A 23,590-nucleotide genomic window follows, 5' to 3' on the forward strand; every position below is an offset into this window, starting at 1 on the left:
TCGCGGATCAGCGAAGTTGTTTCCATGCTGTTTGGTTCCACCTCGTGATACTAACTCAGATATAGGATACTACAGAGCCCGTTCATTTCCACCTTTGCTCCGCTTGTCTTCCTGATAAAGCAAAAACGCGGGGCTTGAATAAATATGGCAGTACGATATGCCAAATAGCAACTTGGTTTCTTCTGGTAGTGAGTGGTTTAGAAATGAAGAATGCTATAAGATAAATAGTGTGAGTACTTTAGGTAGTCTAAGCTGATATACTATAGACTGAAATAATAATTGAAGTACTAACTACGTCCTCCCATCTCGCTACCATTGGAAGAACATCGGATTACACCTCGCTCCTATGCTCCAAATAGTCCACAATGAGGTACTCTACCCTTTAAGTATCATATTCTCTAGCGGTAGGAGAAGATAGGTAGATCATGAACGAACTACGGGGGAGTCTCGACGTTGATAGTGGCTGACCCGCTGCTGAAGTAGCCTTCCGTAGCAACAATCATGTAGTTATGTGTGCCGAGCTTCAAGCCTGCCCTTTCCCAAGCCGCGAAATGGTTGCCTGTAGTAACAGTACCGCCTGTCCGCTTTTGCGTTCGCTGGAAAAATTCGGATTGGCATATCTTCGTAGAGAAGTGTGAAGAACCGCTTTCCCTAGAGGGGAACTTGGAAAGAGGGGATATAGAAACCACTTACGATAGACCAATACTGCTGGAAGGTTCGTGTACCTTCGATACTCGGCTGGTTCGTCTATGGAGATATCAGGATTTATTGTTTGAAGTTATGACATGGCTTCGACTTACCCGTGTGCTAACGTAGATATCGTAAGTGCCGCCATCAGTAGTGACTGATCCCTTCTTCTGCGCGTTTGAAGCCGGGTTGTATGTGCCAAAGTTCTCAACGACGTAGTACTCGACGAGCGGGTTCTGAGTCCAGCCGTAGACGGCAAGGTACTTCATATAGAGTCAATATCAACTCCTCGGAACAAAAGTATTATCATTGGAAAGCACGTACACTGTTGCCATTCGGCTGGTATGTACCAGAGTATTTGATCTCCCTAGAGCCCAGAGAAGGTAAGCTATCCAGAATAAAAACAGCCCCCCTTTATATTAGAAGAGGGGTGTGAGAGCGGACCTATGCCTTACTTTGGACCACCTGGATTCCATCCCTTACCACCGACGAAGTTACCGCCGCCTCCACCTACAACAGCCTCTTGTTAGCAAGTGTCCATCATCTATCAAGACTCATAGATCCATAAATGAAGCTGCAAACATGCTCCCTAGGTTGGCTTGTGGTACCCGGACAGGTAATAATGAAGGTAGTGATTAGGTAGATAACTATGCCATATGCGTACCCCATTTCACGCTGTATTTGCCACCTGCTTCATTGGTGTAGGTGACCTGGGAACCGCCGTCGGTCCACCACGAGAAGTAATAGCCATTGTGACGGCCTGTGGCACTGGGAGTAGACTGGCGCTTCTCGAGGATACCAGAGTCCGTAATATTAAGCGGCGAAGCGGAAACCACGCCTATAAGAGAAGCCCACGCGACGATTAGAGACTTGAACGAGACCATGGCGGTAAAGGCTTAAGAATTTCTTGATTTATTCCTGAGGTGACCAGACACTAGAGTAGTCAACAGCATTGCGACGTGCACCGCTTTTATACTGCCATATTCCCGCTGCTAGCCAACTTAGAGATATCAGGGCCGTCCGGATCCCGTACCTGACGATCTCCTTCGATACAAGCCTTACCTGAATAAGCCTGAGGCCGCACATGCCCTCGAAGTCTTAGTAACCGCATACTGAGCGTGTAGGATAAATTCACGATGCTACGCTCAAGCAGGTATTCGGTATCCAGGACCGGGGATAATACATAGCCCAGGGCACTGGAACCAGGTGAGCATTATATCATACCCCCCTATGGAGCCGCATTGTTAAGCTATTTGGACTTGTTGCGGGGTGCGCCACGACTTTTAGACCGTGACTAGGCCATCGTGGAATTTTGCCGGAGGGGGAAATCCTACTTGGCGCTGAACGGCCCAACCCGCCTTATTCGGTGTGCTCTCCTTGGTATTCTAGGCATCGTGAAAACAATAGAGTCGTTGGTCAAGAGGTTTACTCGCTTTGGGAAACTGCGGCCATAATCGTCCGTAGAGTGCGGCCCTAAGTTTGCGTAGACCAGCTTGGCCGGATGAAGGGAGTTGACGGCCCGGTTGAGAGTAAAGGCTCGATCGAACGGTTTAATTCCGAGCTTAAAATCGAATCATTTCAGAATAGCTCTTGTTAGGCACCTAAAAGAAGGATATTCCTGTTTACTAGTATTGGCTTAACGATATAAGTGGAACGAAATATAGACATAAGACATGCATACACCATTTCATGAACGGATAGATTTCCAAGGCTAAGGCTATGGATAATATCTCCTTGTGGCGATAGAGACGCTTTAGAGTCCATACCATATCTTGGAAATGGCATCTATCTTTATAACCATCACCGTCTTGACTGCTTTCGAGAGCCAAGTAGGTCAAGGTTCGCTAAGCCGATTAGGTTTAAGACAATGAACACGTGTTGATGAAGTTGAGACTGTCCGTGCTGTTGGGCCGGTAGCTATTGTCTTAGTTTTCTTTTTAAGATCTTACGCAAGGTCTTTTTTGAATCTACGGAAGACAATATTTCTCTGTCGTTGATCTTTGACGATGCTTATTTATCATGGCCTAGCTTATATCGGAGTTTTACTAACAGTCGACCGAAGTGGTGGTTTCTATCAGTTTAGGAACCGCGAGTTTCCCAACGGATATGTATAAGTATGCCTTGCTGAGATACCTACCTAGATAATGTCTCGCTCGAATAAGTGTTCAGCCTCTAGTTCTGAAAATAGCGATCACTTCATTGCGCCTTTACAGGGTATGGCGTCGAAGGGGAGAAGTGATATTACGAGGATGGCCAAAGCACTCTCCTTTGATGCTTGAGTACCTAACTATTGCTTTTTACTCTCTTGGTCATGGCGTTTAAGCCACGCGACAATAACAGGTACGGACGGCCAATTATAGCTCAAATTTTATAAGCTATATGGCTTCCGAGATTTCGGGTCTTCTGTAGGGACCCTGAAGTAAGTGGCTGAGCTCACACCGAATCGTACATCGAGCTAGCTAGACCGCCATTGACCGCGACTATGCTTTATCGGAGCTTAGGAAAGGTTGAATAAGTCAGTGGCGTTGAGTCGGACGGGCAGCGTACCGTAATCCTGATCATGAAGGCTGATATGGCGGCGATCGATCTTAATCCTAGCAGCAACCACGATGACACTTCGCATCTATGGTGCTACTGCAGCCTATTCCAAGATAACTCTCCGATTGGAAGACAGTTTGCTATGTCTTAGCTTGTTCACGTCGCAAGACTGTCTTAACCTTCCCCTAATTTCAGAAAGAAAACACCAAACCACAGCTCTAAGTCTCAGCTCCAAGTCCCATAACTCTATTCTAAGCCCTAATAAGTGAATTATTATTACCTTTTAGGCACCACTAATTATATAGAAGAAGGGTAACAGGTACAGAACCACGTCATGAATACTCGTGAAGAAAAGGGCGGTGATGGTTCATAAATAACTGGGCTGTGAGTATAAAGATGTTTTGGCCCGATGTATGGTGAATCTCGGAGCCGACGGTTAAACGTATTCTTTAACCCCGTAGCTGTAAGAAGATACGATACGACCTTTCCTCCTATGGCGCACAAGTGATCATATGTTTTACATCAGCCCCATGCGATATCAAATATTCTAATGTGCTACAACGGACTCAGTTCTAGGCGGGACCCTTAAGGAGACACATAAATTCGACCATTTGAATATTTTCTAGACTTACTTCTCACACCCCGGGGATTTAACTGGTAAACTTTAGCATACCTACTGTGGTTAGAGTGTTTTGCTCGGGTTCTACGCAGTTGTTAACAAACGCTCTACTCTAATAGAGTTCTCACGGAACGGGAATACGCGGTAGCTCCCGTGGTCTAATACGATGGAAAAGGTATGGTGTGATTCGCTCTCTAGTTGATGTTGCGGTTGGGGTGTATCGGTTTCGGGGAAGGAGTTTTGTATTAACGCCTTGCCCCTATTAACCCTTGGCCGGGGCCTGAACAAGACACTACATTGGTTAAGGCGGCTTGATTTAGTGTTACCTATGTCAGAATTTCCTCTACGGAAGATTGTACTGTGTAACTTATGCAATAGGATGGATATATGGGAATTATCGGTACTACATGGGCTCGCAAATCGGTTGGGCGTGCAATTTTCGAAGACTCCGTAGATCTGGTTGTGGTTTCTTCCTGATAACTCTGAATGAAAATCATATCGTCATGTGCCCTATTTATAGGTGCAGTAAACATACAAGCATGTATTCGGACCCGGGTGTATGACCGAGCCGAGCGCCCCCGGCAGGTTTCGCTAATCTCTAGTCCGAGTGAGCCTCGAGATTTAACGACTGTTAATCTACTAAGGCCAAAATACCTATGTATATAAAGTTGATACCGATGCGACACGCCGTTAAGGATGGGCTAGTTTGATAGTACGGACGGCTGTTCTTTGTATCAATATCTTAACCCTCTACTTACCGGGCTGACAAAAATGGCGAAAGGAACCCCCCATATTCTAATCGTAGGCGGTGGCCTAGGTGGCTTGCTTCTCGGCCAGACACTGCGCAAGAATAAGGTCTCTTTTGAGATTTTCGAGCGAGATCGCAGTGACAATATTCGAGTCCAGGGGTGGGCGATCGGCCTCCATACGTAAGTCATCCTTAACAAGATAGAGAAGTGTGGAAGCTAATGATTAGCAAGTATGCTTAATGAACTCGATACGTCTATCCCCGACGACATGCCATCACGCGATTTCGTAAACCATTTGTTGCCCCTGAAATTCAACTATGAGTGTGCCTGGTATAGACATGATCGCACTAGAAAACTTGGAGTCCGCGACGATGGCAGCGGTAAATTTATTCGTGCGAACCGTGCTCGACTTCGGAAGTGGCTAGCAACGAACATGCCGATTCAATACGGCAAACATGCTGTTCGCATTGAAGAACATGATGATTCAGTAACGGTATACTTCGAAGATGGGACTTCGGCCACTGGCGATATCCTTATTGGAGCGGATGGCCCTTATAGTCCTAGTAAGTATTTGGGGTACCCTGGGTAGAAATAGGACTGCGTGTTGACTGATCTTTAGCTAGGAAATACCTCCTAGGCGGGCAAGATGTTATTAGGAAGCCACGCCAAGGGGTAATAAACGGAGAGATCGTCCTAAGCGGTCGCGATATGGAAGAACAGCTTCAGATAGGATCTTCTTGTTATCTAGTCGATGCGAGTTTGACCGACGAAGCCCCCTCGTTCTTCTTCGTTGGCCTAAGCGAGGCCTATCCTGATGGGAAGTCGGGCAAATATTTCTTCAATTTGTTCTGGCGCGACGATGAAGCAACCAAGAAGGATTTCTGGACGTATTCGGCTAGCAGTGAGAAGTTATACGAGACAGCGTTGGAGAAAACGAAGCATCTGCCGGCCAAGTTTAGATCTATCGTAGAGAAAACGGGACCTGGAGGAATGAAAACCCCGCCCCTACACATCTACACGTTAACCATGGACCCGGAGTTATTGCCTAAGGGGAGGATTACGTTACTTGGTGATGCTGCGCATTGTATGCCCTCATGTAAGTGGCTATGACGAATCTAGCGATTCAAAGAAGGGACTAACGTGGAAGAACAGTTCGAGGTGAAGGAGGGTTCCACGCCTTGCTTGATGCGCTAAAGCTTGGGAAGATCTTAGCGCAATTACGGACAAACAATACCGATGAAATTAAAAGGGTGCTTGGGGATTATCAAGACGAAATGATCGAAAGAGGGTCCAAGGCGGCGGAATGGTCAACTACTGCCTTTGACGAAGCCTGGAGTGGCGAGGATGCCGGACCTCGCATTATTTGGGGCCTGCCCGTGGTGCCTCTGCCGGACGAGAAGATCACTCTGTGACAACATTCTGGATAAAATCGTGGACGTTGGTTAGTGTGTTGAGTAGTGTATTGAACTTGAATAGCAATACCCAAATAATACTCCCAAATTAATATTCATAATAATATACATAACCTGGTTAGGCCTTGACCTTGGGATGCCTCCCACATCTTCTGATTAGGAGGTACCTAGGATATTAGGGTTATCGAAATAGTCAGGAAGAAGCGACTATGGTCGGCTCAACCAACACCGGGATGCTTTCCTCCATGAGACCCCAGGAACACTGTAGTAGCCATCGGTGTTAGTGCCTGAATTTATAGTGCATTAAAGAGGATATATATGAAAGGGTAGAAGTGTACTTACCACACCACTACCGCCGCAAGTCCCTCTCATATTTTCTCCGATAGCGAAATGCTGTGTCCCGGCCAGGACCTTGTAACAATCCTCCCCGTTCGCCGTTAAGTTGGTCGTAAGGGTGAACTTGACATCGAAGTCCTCGGTTGGCGACGAGTAGTTTCCAGTTGTCTTAATAATCTCGATGGTCCATTTTGAGATTGAATCCGAAAGCACAGTTTGGTTTCCTCCCGTCGTGCACTCGACAGTACGCCCATATGGCTCTTCAACGTACCACGTCCAATCCACTGTGCAGTTTGCCGTGCTCGGCTCGAACGAGGCTCCTGAACCCGCGGGAATGGAGCCGGGATTTGTGATAGTTGCCCATAGGTGGGCGAGAGGGCTGTTTCCCGGACGGCCTGAAGGAGAGAACGTAGATAGTCTGGTTACTTCCCATGGCTTTAAATCTTCGGTAGGTTGATTTTGCTCGGATGAGCGGACGAGGGCGAAGAGGCTCGTAAGAGTGAAGTACTTGAGGTTTCTCATTTTGTCATAAGGTCTGTACGTGGAATCTGTACGTATGATTCGTATGTGAAATCGATGTATGAAAGCTGTGTGTGATGCGTATGTTGACTTCCAACTGGAACAACCTCACTCGAAAGTTATATACAATCCTCTGCTCGAATTATGGTTTGCTACCATGGCGTAACGTTAGCATATAGCGTAGCAGTGGCTGATCTAGACCGAGCTTATTGCAAAAGTCGGCGTAGAAGGATTTGAATTAGGAGGTTGTCATCACGGACGTCGAATCGGCTAAATTGCCGCGATCGAATCACTATGGTATTTCACTAGGACCGGACTCTGAATACGAGATACGTGAATACGTGACCAATGATGATAAAATTTATTTATAACGTGATGCATATGTGTGTACCGTTGCTCGAATGTCGTTCCTCGTCTCGTCTAAGCTATGGCATGTTATGTATGGTAAGCTTTGGACTTGTTCGATTGTCGATTGTATAGGACTGGATGAACCTTATACGACACTAATATACCTATAATTAAGGTATTTATCATCTACATTGAACCTAATATAATTCACTTTTTAGTAAACCTATCACTAAACTAACCTCTACTAGAACGTTACCGCGATATTCTAGCGGACGTAATTGTATGCTCTTATACGCTCGCAATCATCTCATCTCGCAGCTCCACCAGAAGGTGGCTTTGGCCCTGGCTCGTCCGGCCATGCCCGAAACATATCACGAAGCTTGTCCAATGGCGCTGTCATGAGGCCAGCAACAGTCTCATATGGCGGCTTATTCGGCGCGCTTGGGTGACTACGCGTTGGCGTGAATATCTTGGTCATCTCGAACTGCTGGGCTAGGTCTCTCGACCTTGTGGGCCGTAGTGCCTCTTCTAGTTTGACAAGATCGTGCTCTTCCTCTTGTTTGATATGCATTTTGAGGTCCGTCATCAGCGACTCGAGAGTTGGGATAAAATCACTATGATCAGGGGTCATGTTTTGGAATTTGTAAAGCTGCTCTTTAGTCTGGGAGACGGGCGGCGAGAATTTGTTAGCATATACTGTTGGACGTAACTGGAATGATTTGTATATATAAGGATGTGCTACACGTACTATCTGATGCTCTTCTCGATCTTTATCGGCTATCTCTTGTCCGTTGTTGAGGCCCGTCTCCATTGAAGGATATACGACTAGCTCTTCAGCTATTGCATGTCTCGTCAGCTCCCACACGAAGGCATTTTGGTATCGCTGCTGAGTATCATGATCGGTCGAATTGATAATCTTGTCGTAATATTTCTCAATTTGTCGGTGGTCTTGTTTTATCGCTGACGAAATGCCGTCTGCCTGGGTGAGAGTCTGCGTTGGGTCATTTGGCGAACGTCTGTCTCGGCTTGTCTTATTGTCTGCAGGTGAATTTGGGCTTATCATACCACTTGACAAAATCTTGTCGGAATACGGACGAAATAAGGCTATAGGAGTCGGCGGCACGAATAGTTGCCATGCTCCAAAGTTCTTCTTCCGTGCTAATCGAAGCGATTGTCGGAACATGGTAATAGTGCTTGAACCCGTCAATGTATTGTGATTCTCAGAATAATTCTCAAGGTTAGTATCTTAAAGATCGATCCGTGGCAACGACGATAGCTCAAGAGCCACGAACAAGTTGATTGATATTAATCGCATCTGTGTTAATCATCGATCGTCGCGTCAAGGATTCTAACGAGTGACGGTCATTCCCGTCATTAACACGTATTCGACGAGTTTTAGTTCGATCCATTCCAAACGCGATGACGAACGGTAGTAACGTGATTCGCAATATGGGAAAATCGCAGTAGCTAGGAGTATGTATAATGCAGATAGCGGTTTCGTTCAATGACGTTCTCGTACACAGTATTGGCTTTCACGATCTAATAACTGATCATTGGCCAAGTGCTCCTGAGGATATGAGATCGACTATGATCCCCGATACACGAATAAATTAGACCCTTGCGATTCAAATAACATCGAATATGTAATTACGAGCACAGAGACAACACACCCAAAGAAAGAACATCTGCGAGACTTTTCAATTTTACAATTAAATCTCCCCATCATCAAATTCATCAACATATGTACCTCCTAATGTATGTACCAAATATGGATATATCCAAACTAAAAGAATTAAATAGTTACATAGAATCTACCGCCAAGTTCCCTCGACAGCAATCTCAGATAAGCCGCACGAGTTCGGCACCGTGTACGAGCGGTTCGGGTCGCTCTCCCACGTAACAGCAGCCCCGTCGCTCGCCACCTTGACGAACTTGTACTCGAACGCGCGGCCCGGCGCGAGGCTCAGCGAGAGCGTCCACACGGGATCGGAAGCCGTGTACTTGGCGGCCGACAGGGCCGGCGCAGCCGCGACGTCCCAGTTGCCGAGCTCGGGGATCGAGCCCGCGAGCTTAATGGTCTCCCCGTACGATGTTACGACGGCCTGGTTGAATGTCAGTGATACGCTACTACTAGCCGCGGCGGTACACGCGGCGGTGGTGCTGGTTGCGGGGGCCGGGGACGAACTGGTTGCTGTGGTGGATCGCCTGGTCGTGGTCGATGTCGATGCGGAGCCGCCGTCGGCGATGGCGATGTCCGCGCACGACAGGTATACCTGAGGCGTCTGGAACGAGTTCCACTTGAACGAGAGCAGCGTGTGGTTGGACACGAAGTCTGGGATCTTGATCTTCTTGGTGACTGTGTAGCCTCCCGAGATGCTTGTGTAGCAGGAGTTCAGCGCCGAATTATCGACGCCCTGGCACTTGGTCTGGTCGCCGCTGTTGAATCCGTTGCACGTGAACCAGTCGTTTCGGTAGCACGCCTGGTCCTCGGTGCAGTCGGGGTTGTATCCGCAGTCCTGGCCGTCAACGTCAGTGCAAGGGAGAAGACCCGCCTCGAAGCAGTCTTCGGCAGCCTGCTTCTCGTCGTCGGTAGGGAGATAGCTAGGGTCGAGGAACTTGTCGACGATAGTCTGGTTCTGGCAGATGCGGTACGCGAACATTCCGCCGTGGTCACCGTTGTGGTCGACGCACCACTGAACATCGACGATCTGGCCGGGAGAGTACGTGGCCACGATGTCGTTTCCCCAGTTCGCCGATGGCTGGTTGTAGTCAAAGCTCACGCGGGCGTTGTACCCGCAAGGGCCTGAGCGGCCAACCGTTGCCACATCGAGGTCCGGCCAAGCTGTCACCGGCTCGAGAATCGTGCATTCTGGACAAGTATCCCCTCCAGACTATATATATTAAAATAGAAAATCAGCTTCTTTAGAATTCGGAAGCTTATCAAGGTAAGTAAACGTACCTCCGCTCCTTCACGAGTGCGGCTTGCTGGGATGGTTAGGTACCCGTGACCGTGAACGAGGGTGATGAGGCCGGAGCCAGCTAACGCAGCGATCGCTTTCATCTTGGAACGTCGAGAAGATTGGACTAGAGTAGAGTCTTAAGCGTGCTAAGAATGTGAAAACTAAAGATGATCTTGCGGTTGTCAAAGCTCATGTAGTCGACTTCATAGCTCGCTGGTTTACTGATATATATACTCGTCAACACGATGTTTATATCGGTTGTATCGTGGCGCATACGTGAGAAGGACCGAAATTTGAATGGGAATGGCGGAGGAAGCTGTTACTGCTCTACGATATACCGCCGAGGTCATTTCCAACTTGCCCGCCCCGCTCCTACGCTATGATTGCCCATTCGGACGAAATATTCTGGGGAAGCGGTGTTATACCTAGCATTAAGCCGCATATCCCCGGGCGTTCATCGGTAGCTCTAGGCGCATATCGTATTGTGGGGGAGGACCCCGGATTATAGCACTGATGTAATGCATGAACCTAGGCTATATTACTATATGTAGAATTGTCTTGGAGCCGAAGACTATCCTGGGTCTTGGGTCGAATCTTAAGACGGGGAAACTCCACATTTACAGGGCAACAGGGCACGTTTGATCTGGGGTTGTTTGGAGAACCTGCCAAGAATCTTCCCGTTCGAGAGCCCTCGTGCGGGCCAAATCCATATGATCCCGTCCGAGAAAGCGCCGGATGGAACGCTTCTAGAGTTGGCTCCATGTTCGGCGGCTCTTTTGCTGTCGTAGATCATTCAAATGCATTGCCAGCATTACGCTCCCTCAGCCTCCGAGCTCTAAACGCGAATCATTAGCTATAAACTCCGCCGGCAGACTCCGCCTTGGACGTTGGACTCCTTAATAGATCAGTTATACCTACTCCAATGAGTCGTGACAACTTCGTTGAGTCGACTAGTAATGGGCCGAATTGGTATCTCAAAACTCTCGAGATTACCTAGGTAGGTACGAAGTAGTCTGGGACGAAACCCAACATTTCTAAGAAAATACCTATTTTTTCAAATGCCAATCGTATTAACAGACTTGTAATGGGTGCCCCTTAATCATACATTCATCGTCCGCCGTGACATCATCATCATGAACAGTTTGCCCGAATTAATCTCCCTTCCCTCCTCCTACTCATTATTCGTTGTTCGTTCATTCAGTCAGTCGCCAATGGTAAAGGGGGTCGTCGGGTATCAAGCTCAAGAGACTAAAGAAAAAAAAAACAAAGCAGAGCTCATGAACTATTCCTCCGGCTATGCAATCAACAGGAGGGGCAATTCTCTACCCAGCGGATTACTACCGTTGACATATGCACAATAGTCCTTTCGCCGTATTAACTTTTCAAGTAAAAAATTACTTGCAGACTAGGCCACTCGACTACTCACACACCTCGAGATGAGTAGCCCCTGTATACCAATGATTCCACCCGCGCCCGTCGCTTCTACGTAAGTGTAAGCCCAGACAGACTCTCTGTCGCCGAGGCCTGGTCGACTTCTTCATCTGGCTGCCACACTGCCTCGATGATGCTCATACGGCAACCCTTCGGTCTAGTGACGCCCTTCGGCAATAAGTTAGAACATAGGTAGTCATCAGTTTTGAAGGAGGCAAGAAACTTACTTTGAAGACGAAACCATCTCCAGCCATCTCGAACAGCTGCTTGAAGTCTTCTTCTCCACGCTCCTGTGCGTTCAGCAAGCTCATCATGACGAGGTCCATGCTTCTTATTAGGCGCTCGTCCCAAGGGTTTTCGGTACCAGGCTCTCGGAGGCAGTGGTCGTTGATGATGATTCGAGCGCCGGGTTTTAGTGCCGGAATTAGGTTACGGAGGATCTGGACGGCATAGGGCGTTGAATAGTTGTGCATAATCCAGCGGAAGAAGTACACGTCGGCGCCATGGATAGGTTGCTCTGTGAAGAAGTCGTGCGCCTGGAACTGGATGCGCTTAGCGACCTTAGCGTCTGCGCATATGGGCTTCGGCGCGCTCTCGACGGTACTAGGGAGGTCTTGTACCACGAACTTGATGTTTTTGTACATCTTGGCCAGATGCACATCTACGAAGCCATGACTGCCTCCTATATCGACGAAAGTTCCGCCGCGGGCGTCCACATCCGTCAAGTCGCAGCCCTCTGATAAGTACCATAGCTCGTATCCTTCGCCACCCGTGAGGCTGTTCATAGCCTGTGCCATGCGCTCGGCGTGCTTGGGGTCCTTTCCAACCGTAACAAACACAGGCTCTCGGTCAACTGTATCGAAGGCGAAGTTGAATCCGGTGCGGGTAAGGCTCGTAGCTTCGGGGTACGCCCTTAGGGCTTTGACCACTTGGGCGGATGCCGGGTAGACACCCTCTGTGTTGAATATCACCCAGGCCTGGAGGTCCTGATCCTGGGCTAATAGTCTTGATGCGGCCGTATGTGCGATTACGCCTGGCTTTAGTTCCTGGAATACATGGTTCGTCATAGCATGTCGCAGTAAGCGGGCAAGGTTGATCGAGTCGAGAGAGGTTTTGGCCTGGAGTTCCGAGAGCGTGATGGAACCATTAAGGGGCACAAGTGTAGCTGGGATGTAACGTCAGCATCTCATGGATAAATATCATACGGTTACCTTAGACATACCGAGCTTAAAATGGTTGATAAGCTGTAGGCTCTGGGTGCTTAGGAACTATTTTGCTAGATTAGTATGACGATACGCAGCAGAAACGCAGCAGAAACGCAGCGAGAAACTTACATCCCAAGCCATCCATCGAACCGACTCTCGGGGTCCGACCATGAGATCATGCAGCTCCTGGGTAGCGTGGATGACTTCTCTACGGCTTCTGGAAACGTCATCTGGCATAATAGGAAAGTCACCCGGCGCGTCTGCGTCGAAGCTTGGAGTCAGAAGGTCATTGCTTTTGAAGTATGCCTCGACCTTCTCCGTCTCAGAGGCAATTTTCTGCGCGAGCGCAATCATCTTGGACGAGGCCATCGTAGGAGGAGTGCTCTTCCTCGGAACGCCCGCAACTCGGATGTTGTTATTAGGTTCTTCTTTATGGAGCTTCTGCTTGTGATGTTTATTTTCTAGTGTACTTGTCGGCAGTTCGAGCGTATGTTTAAGGTTCTGTCTTTTGTGCTCCGTATTGGAAGAAGTTGCCATGGGTGAAGTTGGGTGGAGCCAGGCACCCAATCTAAGCCTAACCATTTTTGCTCCTAGGTAGTGGTAACGACGGCAACTGTTGTGATAGTAACTCCTGCGAGGTAATATGCCGAGATTCGCGACTGAAATAAAGCAGGCCGCCAACGTGAATGCAAATATGTATACCTACTAACAGGTATAAGACAGAGAACCATAGCAACTTTAACATACAAAATTAGAGGAATAAGCTATACACAATCGGAAGTAGGTATGCAATGCTGTGGTATTGAAAACATAGGTTAGGTTAGGTGAATATGATAACTTGGAAAATGAGGTTGGGCCGCACAGAGCATAAACATTTAGCCTTTATAAACTCTGGAATCATTATAAGCTGGAGTGATGTCAACGTTGTGTAAATGAGCCCCGAAGCTTCTAGGAGGTAGCTTAGAACAAGGGAAATAAACCGGGGCTATCAATATTGTATTACTCCCTGAAAAGTGCTTATTACGCGAGACAAGTGGTGCTAGAATTCGAGGACCATAGATGAATGAAGTCAAACTAGAAGATGTACACACACCCTGCTAATAAGGAGGTCAGTATTCTCATTGGTTCGAGTTTGTTCTCTGTCTGACACCCTCTCCTGATTTCCTTTGCTTAGTTTCCACGAACGGTCTTTCTCTTTCCAGATACAGTATATATAGGTATGTTGTCTTAGAACAAGGCCACGCAAGAGCGAGTCAATATGCTGGATGCTGCATACCTAAGTGAAAATAAAAGTTTTGGCCTCCTCCCTCTAGGTATGAAGAGGTTAATAAATACTCTGGTTTAGTCGATAAGAGGAAGAGCTATCTAGAGATGAAATTGGTATCGTTGAGGTTTAAAATTTGGCGTTGAATGCGATATCTTCCCGAATCAGCAGGAGCTCTTAAGTGAGATAGATATATGTCTGGGAAAAACTGGTCATAGGTAATTAAGATAAGACAAATCCAGGGATCTTCCGGACCAGAGAACTGGTTGACAGCTACCGGGGACTTGGTCTTGGGTCCAAGAGGCGTTCACTTGTGGTGTGTGACACAGCAGACATATGAAAAGAACCGTAGTTCTCTTCACTTTTCGGTACGAGCAACCGGGGAGGCGAGGGAGAGAAAAATCTGTGTGCGCGTGTATTGTCTCCGTAGTGGTAAGGGATTGGAGGAATCAGTCCAGCAAAGTGGGATCGCGAGAGACACGCAGCTCCTAGACGGCGATTACCTTTTTTTCTTCTACATTTGTATAACCTGACGTGTCTTAGGCCATAAGGACCCAGTGACTCGGTTCCCAACAACTAGAACGGTCAGAATCCCGACGACCTGGAAAGCCTAAGGGAACGTAGGGCCAAGTGTAGATTTCGTTATGTGACTGTTCTGGCTGGTTGGTTGTGTGTGTGTTGTTCGGCCGTCGTGCGGACCTGCTGTGGGCTGTTTAGCTGCAGTTATCCTTTTCTTGCCCGGGTGTCTGCACTGCAGTGGGCTGTAACCCCTGTACGTTTGTAAGCCGGTTTATTTTTGTGCAGTGCTTCTATCTAGTAAATATACGGCTGATAATGATTAACATTTAGGTACTGGCTTTGTTTAGCTTTATATAGTTGTCAATACATACATATTTGAAGCCTATCTCTTATAGTTAAAGCCTATGGAGCTATCCCTGGGAAATGGTTGACCCTGCCCTGAGGCATACTATCGTCACATCTCGCCCTAGAATTTATAACTGTCCTATAGGACTGTTGAGTACGAAGTGGAAGTTACTTCTGCCAAAATGAAGTATTTAGACGGGTTTAGTTCCTACCTAACGTAGCCGGCCGCTTGAGGTGCTTTTCTCATTAGGCCTCAACGTTAGAGAAGTGGAATTGGCAGCCAATATAACCTGGGTAGTTTTAGAAGCAAGCTGCTCCCACGATAGCAGTCTTCTGGCTGAATATTACACGCGCAAAGCTCCATAAGGAAAGGAACCTTGGACTGCTTTTCCTAGCCAGTGATAATAATGATTGGCTCCTAAGTGTGTTACCTAATGACTAAATCAGCACCGATATCGCGAGTTGGAATCTTAAAGGGGCTATGGGTATCTGAATACGGTAATGGGCGATGGCATCCTAGTTAAGTTTAGATGAAAACCAGCTTGTCGGTTCGATCTCATCTGTGAAGTAAAAAGCTTAGCCCAGCCTAGGAATGCTACGATGTAACGGCCTATTTTAGACTGGCTATTCTAGATAGTGTCTTAGATCTTCAGGGACTGACGCAATATGTGTAAATATTTCTACATAATATAAAGAAATTCTACCTATCATTGGTCATCTGGGTGTCTTAGGAAGTGAGGTTTACTTAGATCTTGACTGAATGAAAAGATGCCAAATCCATCGCTAAAGTAGTGCCTCATGACAGGTACCTCTTACCTAACTGATGCATTATAATTCGTCATCCAAAATGCGTAATTGATATCATGATCGGTCTCTTCACTATTATCTACTAATTTTACCAAAATTTACCACAAGGTAATCTGACATGGCGACAACTTTGTTATAACTAAATGCTATCGTTACGGGAAGCCCTGGAAAATACGTTATCAGATTATTTATAGCTTTTTAATAAATAGTCTTGATTATCTTTGAATCAAAAGTTTAGTAACTGAAGCCGTCGTTAAAATTGGTCCTCGATGTGTAAGAAGCCTTACGATATTTATGAGCCTTGGTAGAGGGAAATGGTCTATACTTAACAAACTCTTAAAACTAAGTAGCAGGAAGGGCTTAATCTATTTGGAATAAACTCAGGAAATGAAAGAAGCAAGGCGAAACTTAGGGCTGTTGCGATTATGTCTATGTCACTGGTGCTTGATATGACATGGCCTCTTAACTACGGTTTCAGTATCTCGTTGTGCCACCTGCTCAGGAGTATGTTGAGTGACTTGGCTCATTAGTGCATTTATTCATGTTTACCAATGGTCTAGAAGTTAATATAATCGAGCTTACGGCCCAGGAAATTCCCTTACGAAGTATATAAGTGCTTCCACCAATCTAGACAAGGAGAGCTCCTCGTCTAATAGGGGTTACCTCGCCGCCAAGACCTTCGGAGGGTAACGCGTCAAGTAAAGTAGGTACTAATCAATATATAGGACGTTTGGGGTAAACATAAGTAGCATCTTCCCAAAAAGGGGCATAATACATGAGTGGCGCTGGAGCTTGCCACCTGGTTGGCTGCAATGAGGCCGTTAGGATTTGTCACGCCTCCGATGCAGCCACTGACAGTTGTCCCTTTTTCAAGGCGGAACGTCGCGATACTTTAAAGATCGCTTTTAGTAGGATGCGAGTATGTACGCCAAGAAATAAATACACACGCTGTGCAAGTAGAACTTCAGCACGTCCAAATATCACCAGACCTGCTGTTCCTAGATAGTCGCACAGCAGATATCAGCACATTGCTACCTCGTAGGTATGCCGTGGAATATCGTTCGAGACCTGGAGCCGTAGAAGATAGGTAACTGGACGGGTTGAATACGTCATTCCATCTCTCTACCGGCGACTGATGATCAAATAGTTCTTCGGCAACGTTCCCGCTCATGCTCTCTTCCATTGGGGTTATTTCTCATATCCCGCCTGGTTTACCTAGCTTTGGAAGAGAGGAGGGGCGGAGGCTACTGAAGCGTGTTTGTTCTTTTTCCTTATTGCCGTCTGCAAACCCGCGTCATATTTACTCGCATTCTATCGTTAGCAGCGGTAACTGTGCGTATGTGCGCGGTTACTTGCCTGACGTGACAGCGGCCGTTGCTGCATGGAGCTCGTTTTGGAGGTATAAAGGCTCACTGTGTACTTGTGTATGGGATGGTGATGATATCGGCGGTTCTGGATCCGGATAGGCGAATGCCAGTCACCAGCGAACTTGGGGTACCTACATGGACAAGCGGTGACGAATCATCGTTTGGGACCTAAGGTGCGCCTCTTGATTGCCTCGGGCGTATGGCACTTAGATATCCCGTAACTATATGTACCTAGCCAGAAAAACAAGCAAACAAAAACGATGCTCGAGATCTTGGTAATATGTGGTCGGTGTGGGGGAAGTAAGAACTTAATCGGAGTGATATGTGATATAATGCTGGCCAGTGGCGATGAGGTATACTACCTACCTAGATAGGAGACGAGAACGTTTCATTTCTCGTGTATATGTCCTCATGTCGCGCGTGTGTAGACTAAAAGCGCACAGAAGTTCGTTTGACAGGTTTCCGACGCCATCGGGTGTTACCCCTGGCAGGCATATATGAAGATAATATGTACCTCTTGCATCGCATGTGATAAAAATATACACACCTAACGCCTGACGGATGTATACTGTTTTTAGAAGTAAACAAAAGATGTGATATGAAGTTAGGCTTCCTCTCTATATCTCGTCGTGTAGTATCTTATAGGTATACTAATAAACATTACCATAGCATTTTGATCATCTTTCTTATTAGTCGGATTTGAGAATGACGGACGACTTCTTCGTAAGTTGTGAACGTTACGGTGGAGAGCATCATGTATACAGTATATGAAAGATGTTTCCTATTCCGGCTATGGATGATGCTATTCTCCAATGATAACGGCTCCTGCGAGCAAGGGTAGCCAAACGTCTAAAATGAGCCAAATTAATGTCGGTTGATACCGTAGTCAATCTCAACATCCCCCCCCTCTTCTCCCAATTACCTTCGTATTTTGGGTTCCATTACGCGAGCTCCCCGTCTCTTAACTGCTACCTACTCGGGCGAACACCAGTACTCCAGTCACTGGCTACCAGGTTTCTGGCCATAAACACAGACGAGCGGCATGTACAACAGCAATGAGTTGTCATGATACCCCTTTCGCACCGAAACCAAGAAGGCCTCGACCTCCTCTCTCCCCCAGTGAAGTCCTCTGGTCATCGGCCCGAGTGCTATAGCTTGGATACCATCCAGTAGGATTTTCTTCCAATAAAGCCCAACGCTCTTCAAGGTCTTGTTTTTCGGCCACGTACCGATAGGTATGTGGAAGACGCGTTCGGTTACGTTGACATATCCGCACTGTCGCATTAAAGCGGCTATCCGACCTTCATCCGAAAACCTGAAGTCGACGCCGAGACTTTCAAGTCCCTCATCCACGTATTTCCAGTACTGAGCGACTGGATGGTCCTCCTCAAGGGTATTGTTACTGCTCATGGGGAAATGGTAGATTTCTTGTAGTTCCAACCAGCCACCGGGCTTCAAATGTCTAATTAAATAAGTATTTAGCTCCAATTCTTGACCTTGAACCGGTATATTATTCCTTGGAAGTGGAACTCACTCGTAGGCCGTCATCAGCAGTTGATCCCAGTCCTTTATAGCCATGATTGTGTGTCGAGAATGTATATAGTCGAAGTGGTTTAATGGGTGAAGCCACTCGCTTTCCACATCGTCAACCATGAATCGGACATTAGGTGGCACCCATTGCGGTTGAATAGGACTCAAGTCTACACCAAGAACATTTGCGCTGGGATAGGCATCGCCCACTAGGCAAGTCAGTACTTCGATAACTACCTAGGCAAACAATCAGAAGATAAGAAGGGATGGGTTTACTCTCGATCGCCCAGATTCCAGTACCTGTCCCGACGTCGAGTATCTCGTGGGGATTATCTCCTATGGGTGCGAAGTGCAGTCGCTGGCATAACAACTTGACCATAGCATGCTTCATATCCTCTCGTTCCTGCTCGACATCGTCATTGGGGAAGTTGTATCGGCCTTCCCTGAACTTGTGGTATCTTCTACCGTTCTCGAACGAAAAGTCCCATATACTTGAAGAAACTGAGGTAGATGCGCTTGTTACCGAATCCGATTCGTACCCGCCATCGGTGACGGATTCGTTATCCGGCAGGGTGAATCTAGACTCGATTTGACCAGTTATCTCGACGTCATCTTCCGGTTGCTGAAAATCCTGTAATAGGCCCTGGGTATCTCCGTACGGATTATTCTCGTCCTGCAATGCCATAGGCGGTGATTGTGGCGTTCGTACGGGATAGACATCTGCACTGAGAGTATCATTCGCTGAACGGAGCATTGAACATTTTTCAGCATCATGAGATCCTGGAGGGACTAGCTGTAAGCTGTAGTTCAGTTTTATTGGAAATCCATTGAACTTGGTAGGGTAGGTCGAAAGTAGACAGGGATGTTCACCAGATTGATCCTGGGGGATTACACTATTCGCGCTGTTAGGGGGAGTTCCTCCTACGATGTCTATTTGGGGACGAGGTAGGATAATTGGTGAACTATTTTTTTCGTCCCCCTGAACTTGAGCTGGCGAGAAATCTTTGGGTGTGTAATGCGATATGCCCGGATGAAGATTATTGACTTGATATTGAAGCTTTGGAGAGACGAGGACAGTTGAACCACGACCGAAGTCTGCCATGGTCAACGAGGAAGTAAATAGATATCTTGATAATTAATGAGACTTGTCGTTATATGTCACTAGTCAGGTGATGGGTAGTGATCTGAGACATTCAAGCAGCCATGCGTGTATGCATCTGGTCCTGAAGTTATCGGACTGGCTCGACTAATATTATTGAAAGAAAATAGAGGAACACCCTGGGTTTTCCATTGGCGCCGACAGGGCTTGCTATTCTTTGCGTAGCCACAGCAGTCGTATCACAATGCGAATGGCAGATGGAATACAATTATTATAATGTGGCTACTAAAGAGATTGGTAGCATCAGGCTCGGATGCCCGCATGAGCACCAGAAGTGGTGAATAGGTAGTCTGGATGACAAAGGTATCCGCGTAATGAGCATTGCAATACCGATACACGGCAGCTCGCCTGCAAAGGTCAATCTGCGGGTGAATACGTATAATAAGAAATAAACAAGAGATCTTAAACATCTTAAACATTATCAACGCTATTTTAGGTTGGTATTTACCACCGAGTACTTCCCTCGAGTAAAGGGAAGATGAGGCAATAGGTTATAAAAGTGCCTAATATATTTAAATGGTTATATTTTATATTTATAGCTTTGACAGGTATGCATATAATAACTGGGCGGTTTGTAGTATTACGTGGTCTCCGTTAATACATAGTATCATCCCCCGATTCGTCCCCATCAGTCAGGGGTCAGGGATTCGGATGGACAACTCGACCATCCCCCCACCAGGTTCCTCCTAAAACAGCACTCCGGCTTTCTAATCGGATCTTTGTGTAGTTCAACTCTATAACTGTCATACCAGTTTCGAGCATGGATATGATGGATTTGTGACGAAGATATGCCTGTTAGAGAATACTAATATCATTGCCGGACGGGTCGTTTTTCGGTTCTAATAATGATTGGCTCCTGTGCTTCGTGATTCGGGGTTTGTGTCTTGTTTCGTCCGTAAGAAGACAGCAATAAAGCGATCGAGCAAAAGTGACATCACGAGCCGAGATTCGCAGTTTGCTACAAACTGAAACAAACAGTAGACAGAACAGGTAAATACAGGAACCCAAAGGAAGTAATTGGTTATGATGGGCAACTGCATATATTTCTCCGAGATGACAACATCCCAAACATGTTCCCCTTGGGGAATCCAGCAACTGTCCAATGAATGGTTATCTCCCGGCACCATACAGCCGTAGTCTACTAAATCCCGTTACTCTGTCATCGTGATTAATAATCACATACCGTACGTTGGACGTAGAGGGGACAGGCTCTGGTATAGTGCGAACTTTCCCTTGATCTTTTATACCTTTACAGATCGCAGAATCAAGAGTACAGCCAGACCCGTAAATTGCCCTACATGCTGCCTATTTTTCCGTTGCGCTACTTTCCCAACACGAGCTCCCAAGGCCAAGGGACCGGCCCATTATGAAACGGAACCTAACGGTCGGACCGAAGCGTTAGGAAAACATTTCCTGTGATTAGAACACAAGTAATCACCCTACCTACTACACTACACGTATCTGTAAGCTCCGAGCTTGGGAATGGTTTATTGTAAGAGGTAACTAGGCACCTAGATAGGATATTTAGTTCTATGTTCCCGAAGCGGACACGCACTCAATTAGTATGTACGAAGTATTGGCATTGGCACAAGTGTTACTATTTGGAGCAAGGAAGCTTGGTGACACAGCTCCCTTTCGCCTCTTCGATATCGCTTTACATGCATGGCCATCACCATCGCCATCGCTGCCGCACGCCGGACTCGCCGTCCCATTTATATACGGCATGGAGTAAAAAAAAGGGGGATAAGGGGACTAACGGACGTTTCTCCGTAATAGGAGAAGAGCTACCCTGCAAAAGCCCCTGAGTGCGGGGAATCCCTGATAACTTTTCCTGATATTCAACACCATTTTCGCTAGGACAGGACCCCGCTCTGGTTAGTAGCTCTCTCATCTCTCATCTATACCTTATACCTAGTAGTTAATCAAACACGTATTTACGAATATATATATATATTAATCAAACCCGAGGAGTGCAACTCCAAGGTCAATGGCGCCGAGTAAGCCTTTCACGTACTGCGAGGGCGCGCCGTCATGGAATCCGACGACATATGTAGCTGACGCGGCGCTACACGAACGCGCCGAAGCCTTCCTCGCTAGCGACGATTTCCAGTCCGCCGTCGTAGCCTCCTTTGCGCTACCGCATCCCCGCCGCGATTCCTACGTCTACCACGCCATTGTTAGCGTTACCTTGGCCGAAGTCCAACATATCGTCTCGCTTGGACGTCAGAATGCCTTCCACGCCTGGTACTTCGAGCCTGCACCCACGCCCTCTACCGAAGACGACGACGACGACGCAAAGCCCGAGCAAACCCCATCCTCAAAAAAACTAAGAGCTCTCCCACCGCCTCCACGCCCCGACATCGACGCCTACCTCTCCATCTTCGACCCCAGCACCTCGACCCCCTCCGCGCTCAAGACCTTCCTCTCCAACGCCAAGAAGGGCAGCCTACGCGCCGAAATAGCCAGCTACCTCCAGTCGAAGCGATACCTACACCCAGCGCTCGCGTCGCAACTCACCATCCCCAAGCAACAGAACAAGAGCAACAAGAATAAAAAAACCAGTACCACCAGCAACGTCCCGCCGAACCCCTACCTAACGTTCCTGAACTGGAGCTGCCGCAACCTCGAATGGGCCGGCCCCAGCGTCTCCTCGACCCTAGCAGGCAACCGCTCGCACCACGTACTGCCCGTACTAATGCACCACTTCGGCTGCGCCTGTCCCAGCCACGAAGCGCTCTCGATCCTGCGCGTGCTCGCCGCGGGGCGCGAGGTGCTCGACCTGGGGTCCGGCGGGGGATACTGGAGCTTCATGCTGCGACAATACGGGGTCCGCGCGGTGCCCGTAGACAGCGCCCAGAGCGCGTGGCGCGTGAACTGGGTATCCGACACGACCGTCGCCGACGGTGCCGAGTGGTTGCGCAAGCGACGACGCAGCAACAGCAACAACAACAAAAAATCCTCGGCTGGAAGTAGCAAACCCGAAACCGATATAGATCCCGACGAAGCGGTCCTCCTTCTCGTATACCCCATCGTCGGGGGCACTATTGCCGGCGGTGAAGAGGGCGGTTTCACGCGGCTCATGATGGACGCGTATTCCGGAGACACGCTAGCCGTGGTCGGGACGCAGAATCATAACGGATACACGGGATTCCGGAACCTGAGCATGGACGAGTATATGGAACGGGAGCGTGCGGGCGAGGGTTGGGTCAAGGTTGTTCAGATCGCGCTACCGAGCTTCCCGGGCAAAGACGAGGCCCTGTTCGTCTTCCAACGTGGCGCTAGGGCTCCAACTAGTACCGGCGATACCAATATAGCTAGCCAGATAGATAATAGCAGTGATAGTAATGTGAAGAAAGATGGCACATGATTACGAAATGGTCTCTTACGGAGTTCTTTAGTGCTTGGTTTGTATTGTCATACCTTACTCTCGTCTATACCGTAGCACCTTAGGAGACCTATTTTGGGTAGGAAATAAATAGGTGACTTTGCAACTGGCATTGATAGGATAAACACCAATCGTTATGGGTAATTACTGGGTAACGGCTACCTACGTGGCTTAATATAAGGAGGTAAAACGTTTCTATTAAGGCAATCGAAAAGTTGGGGAGATCCCTACTTTGACGTTTGCCACGACTTATCTCGTTAACCTTCGTCAATTACAACTGCATTTCGGTAAAAGCTCTCCGCATAACTAAGAAAATAAGCCAGTAACAAATCATCATCCACCGGCGAAATCCATTAGCTTATCATGTTGTCATGATAAGTGGCGGTAGCATCTCTGTAAACCTCAAACCA

The 23,590-nt window shown here is 47.5% G+C and overlaps 8 protein-coding genes across 8 annotated transcripts; 2 read left to right on the plus strand and 6 right to left on the minus strand.

Moving 5' to 3' along the window:
- Positions 1-434: 434 nt before the first annotated feature.
- Positions 435-1,571, minus strand: F5Y00DRAFT_263286 (glycoside hydrolase family 11 protein; the record flags this gene model as incomplete). The annotated part of the gene is made up of 6 exons (XM_048011490.1): positions 435-620; positions 694-747; positions 801-950; positions 1,012-1,054; positions 1,143-1,197; positions 1,352-1,571. The coding sequence occupies 6 exons, from the start codon at positions 1,569-1,571 to the stop codon at positions 435-437; spliced, it is 708 nt and encodes a 235-aa protein (XP_047863539.1).
- Positions 1,572-4,615: 3,044 nt separating this feature from the next.
- Positions 4,616-6,005, plus strand: F5Y00DRAFT_253826 (putative monooxygenase; the record flags this gene model as incomplete). Its single annotated transcript, XM_048010101.1, has 4 exons — positions 4,616-4,773; positions 4,825-5,156; positions 5,213-5,689; positions 5,746-6,005. The coding sequence occupies 4 exons, from the start codon at positions 4,616-4,618 to the stop codon at positions 6,003-6,005; spliced, it is 1,227 nt and encodes a 408-aa protein (XP_047863540.1).
- A 26-nt stretch (positions 6,006-6,031) lies between these two features.
- F5Y00DRAFT_240679 (uncharacterized protein) lies at positions 6,032-7,272 on the minus strand. Its single transcript, XM_048008269.1, has 2 exons — positions 6,348-7,272; positions 6,032-6,267 (listed from the first exon to the last, which is right to left on the minus strand). The coding sequence occupies exons 1-2, from the start codon at positions 6,861-6,863 to the stop codon at positions 6,199-6,201; spliced, it is 585 nt and encodes a 194-aa protein (XP_047863541.1). The 5' UTR covers positions 6,864-7,272; the 3' UTR covers positions 6,032-6,198.
- F5Y00DRAFT_240680 (uncharacterized protein) lies at positions 7,273-8,745 on the minus strand. Its single transcript, XM_048008270.1, has 2 exons — positions 7,957-8,745; positions 7,273-7,869 (listed from the first exon to the last, which is right to left on the minus strand). The coding sequence occupies exons 1-2, from the start codon at positions 8,389-8,391 to the stop codon at positions 7,516-7,518; spliced, it is 789 nt and encodes a 262-aa protein (XP_047863542.1). The 5' UTR covers positions 8,392-8,745; the 3' UTR covers positions 7,273-7,515.
- Positions 8,746-9,013: 268 nt separating this feature from the next.
- F5Y00DRAFT_113079 (carbohydrate-binding module family 20 protein) lies at positions 9,014-10,482 on the minus strand. Its single transcript, XM_048003928.1, has 2 exons — positions 10,168-10,482; positions 9,014-10,099 (listed from the first exon to the last, which is right to left on the minus strand). Exons 1-2 carry the CDS (start codon positions 10,267-10,269, stop codon positions 9,020-9,022), a joined length of 1,182 nt encoding a protein of 393 aa, XP_047863543.1. The 5' UTR covers positions 10,270-10,482; the 3' UTR covers positions 9,014-9,019.
- Positions 10,483-11,650: 1,168 nt separating this feature from the next.
- F5Y00DRAFT_270976 (S-adenosyl-L-methionine-dependent methyltransferase) lies at positions 11,651-13,173 on the minus strand (the record flags this gene model as incomplete). The annotated part of the gene is made up of 3 exons (XM_048012701.1): positions 11,651-11,767; positions 11,827-12,764; positions 12,930-13,173. 3 exons carry the CDS (start codon positions 13,171-13,173, stop codon positions 11,651-11,653), a joined length of 1,299 nt encoding a protein of 432 aa, XP_047863544.1.
- Positions 13,174-18,105: 4,932 nt separating this feature from the next.
- On the minus strand, positions 18,106-19,321 carry F5Y00DRAFT_253829 (S-adenosyl-L-methionine-dependent methyltransferase; the record flags this gene model as incomplete). Its single annotated transcript, XM_048010102.1, has 3 exons — positions 18,106-18,568; positions 18,641-18,845; positions 18,913-19,321. The coding sequence occupies 3 exons, from the start codon at positions 19,319-19,321 to the stop codon at positions 18,106-18,108; spliced, it is 1,077 nt and encodes a 358-aa protein (XP_047863545.1).
- A 2,202-nt stretch (positions 19,322-21,523) lies between these two features.
- F5Y00DRAFT_240684 (uncharacterized protein) lies at positions 21,524-23,170 on the plus strand. Its single transcript, XM_048008271.1, has one exon. The coding sequence runs from the start codon at positions 21,783-21,785 to the stop codon at positions 23,160-23,162; it is 1,380 nt and encodes a 459-aa protein (XP_047863546.1). The 5' UTR covers positions 21,524-21,782; the 3' UTR covers positions 23,163-23,170.
- Positions 23,171-23,590: the final 420 nt, after the last annotated feature.

The sequence above is a fragment of the Daldinia vernicosa genome (assembly GCF_022497035.1).
Source record: "Daldinia vernicosa strain CBS 139.73 unplaced genomic scaffold F5Y00scaffold_32, whole genome shotgun sequence".
Lineage (NCBI taxonomy): Eukaryota > Fungi > Ascomycota > Sordariomycetes > Xylariales > Hypoxylaceae > Daldinia > Daldinia vernicosa.

Bases quoted from the DNA above. Each gene is read 5' to 3' on its own strand.
- F5Y00DRAFT_240679 (XM_048008269.1), bottom strand. From the start codon at position 6,863: ATGAGAAACCTCAAGTACTTCACTCTTACGAGCCTCTTCGCCCTCGTC. The intron at 6,268-6,347 runs GTAAGTACACTT...TGGCTACTACAG, and splicing joins CTTGCGGCGGTAGTGGTGTG to TGTTCCTGGGGTCTCATGGA.
- F5Y00DRAFT_240680 (XM_048008270.1), bottom strand. From the start codon at position 8,391: ATGTTCCGACAATCGCTTCGATTAGCACGGAAGAAGAACTTTGGAGCA. The intron at 7,870-7,956 runs GTACGTGTAGCA...CCCGTCTCCCAG, and splicing joins ATCGAGAAGAGCATCAGATA to ACTAAAGAGCAGCTTTACAA.
- F5Y00DRAFT_113079 (XM_048003928.1), bottom strand. From the start codon at position 10,269: ATGAAAGCGATCGCTGCGTTAGCTGGCTCCGGCCTCATCACCCTCGTT. The intron at 10,100-10,167 runs GTACGTTTACTT...TAATATATATAG, and splicing joins GCACTCGTGAAGGAGCGGAG to TCTGGAGGGGATACTTGTCC.
- F5Y00DRAFT_240684 (XM_048008271.1), top strand. From the start codon at position 21,783: ATGGCGCCGAGTAAGCCTTTCACGTACTGCGAGGGCGCGCCGTCATGG.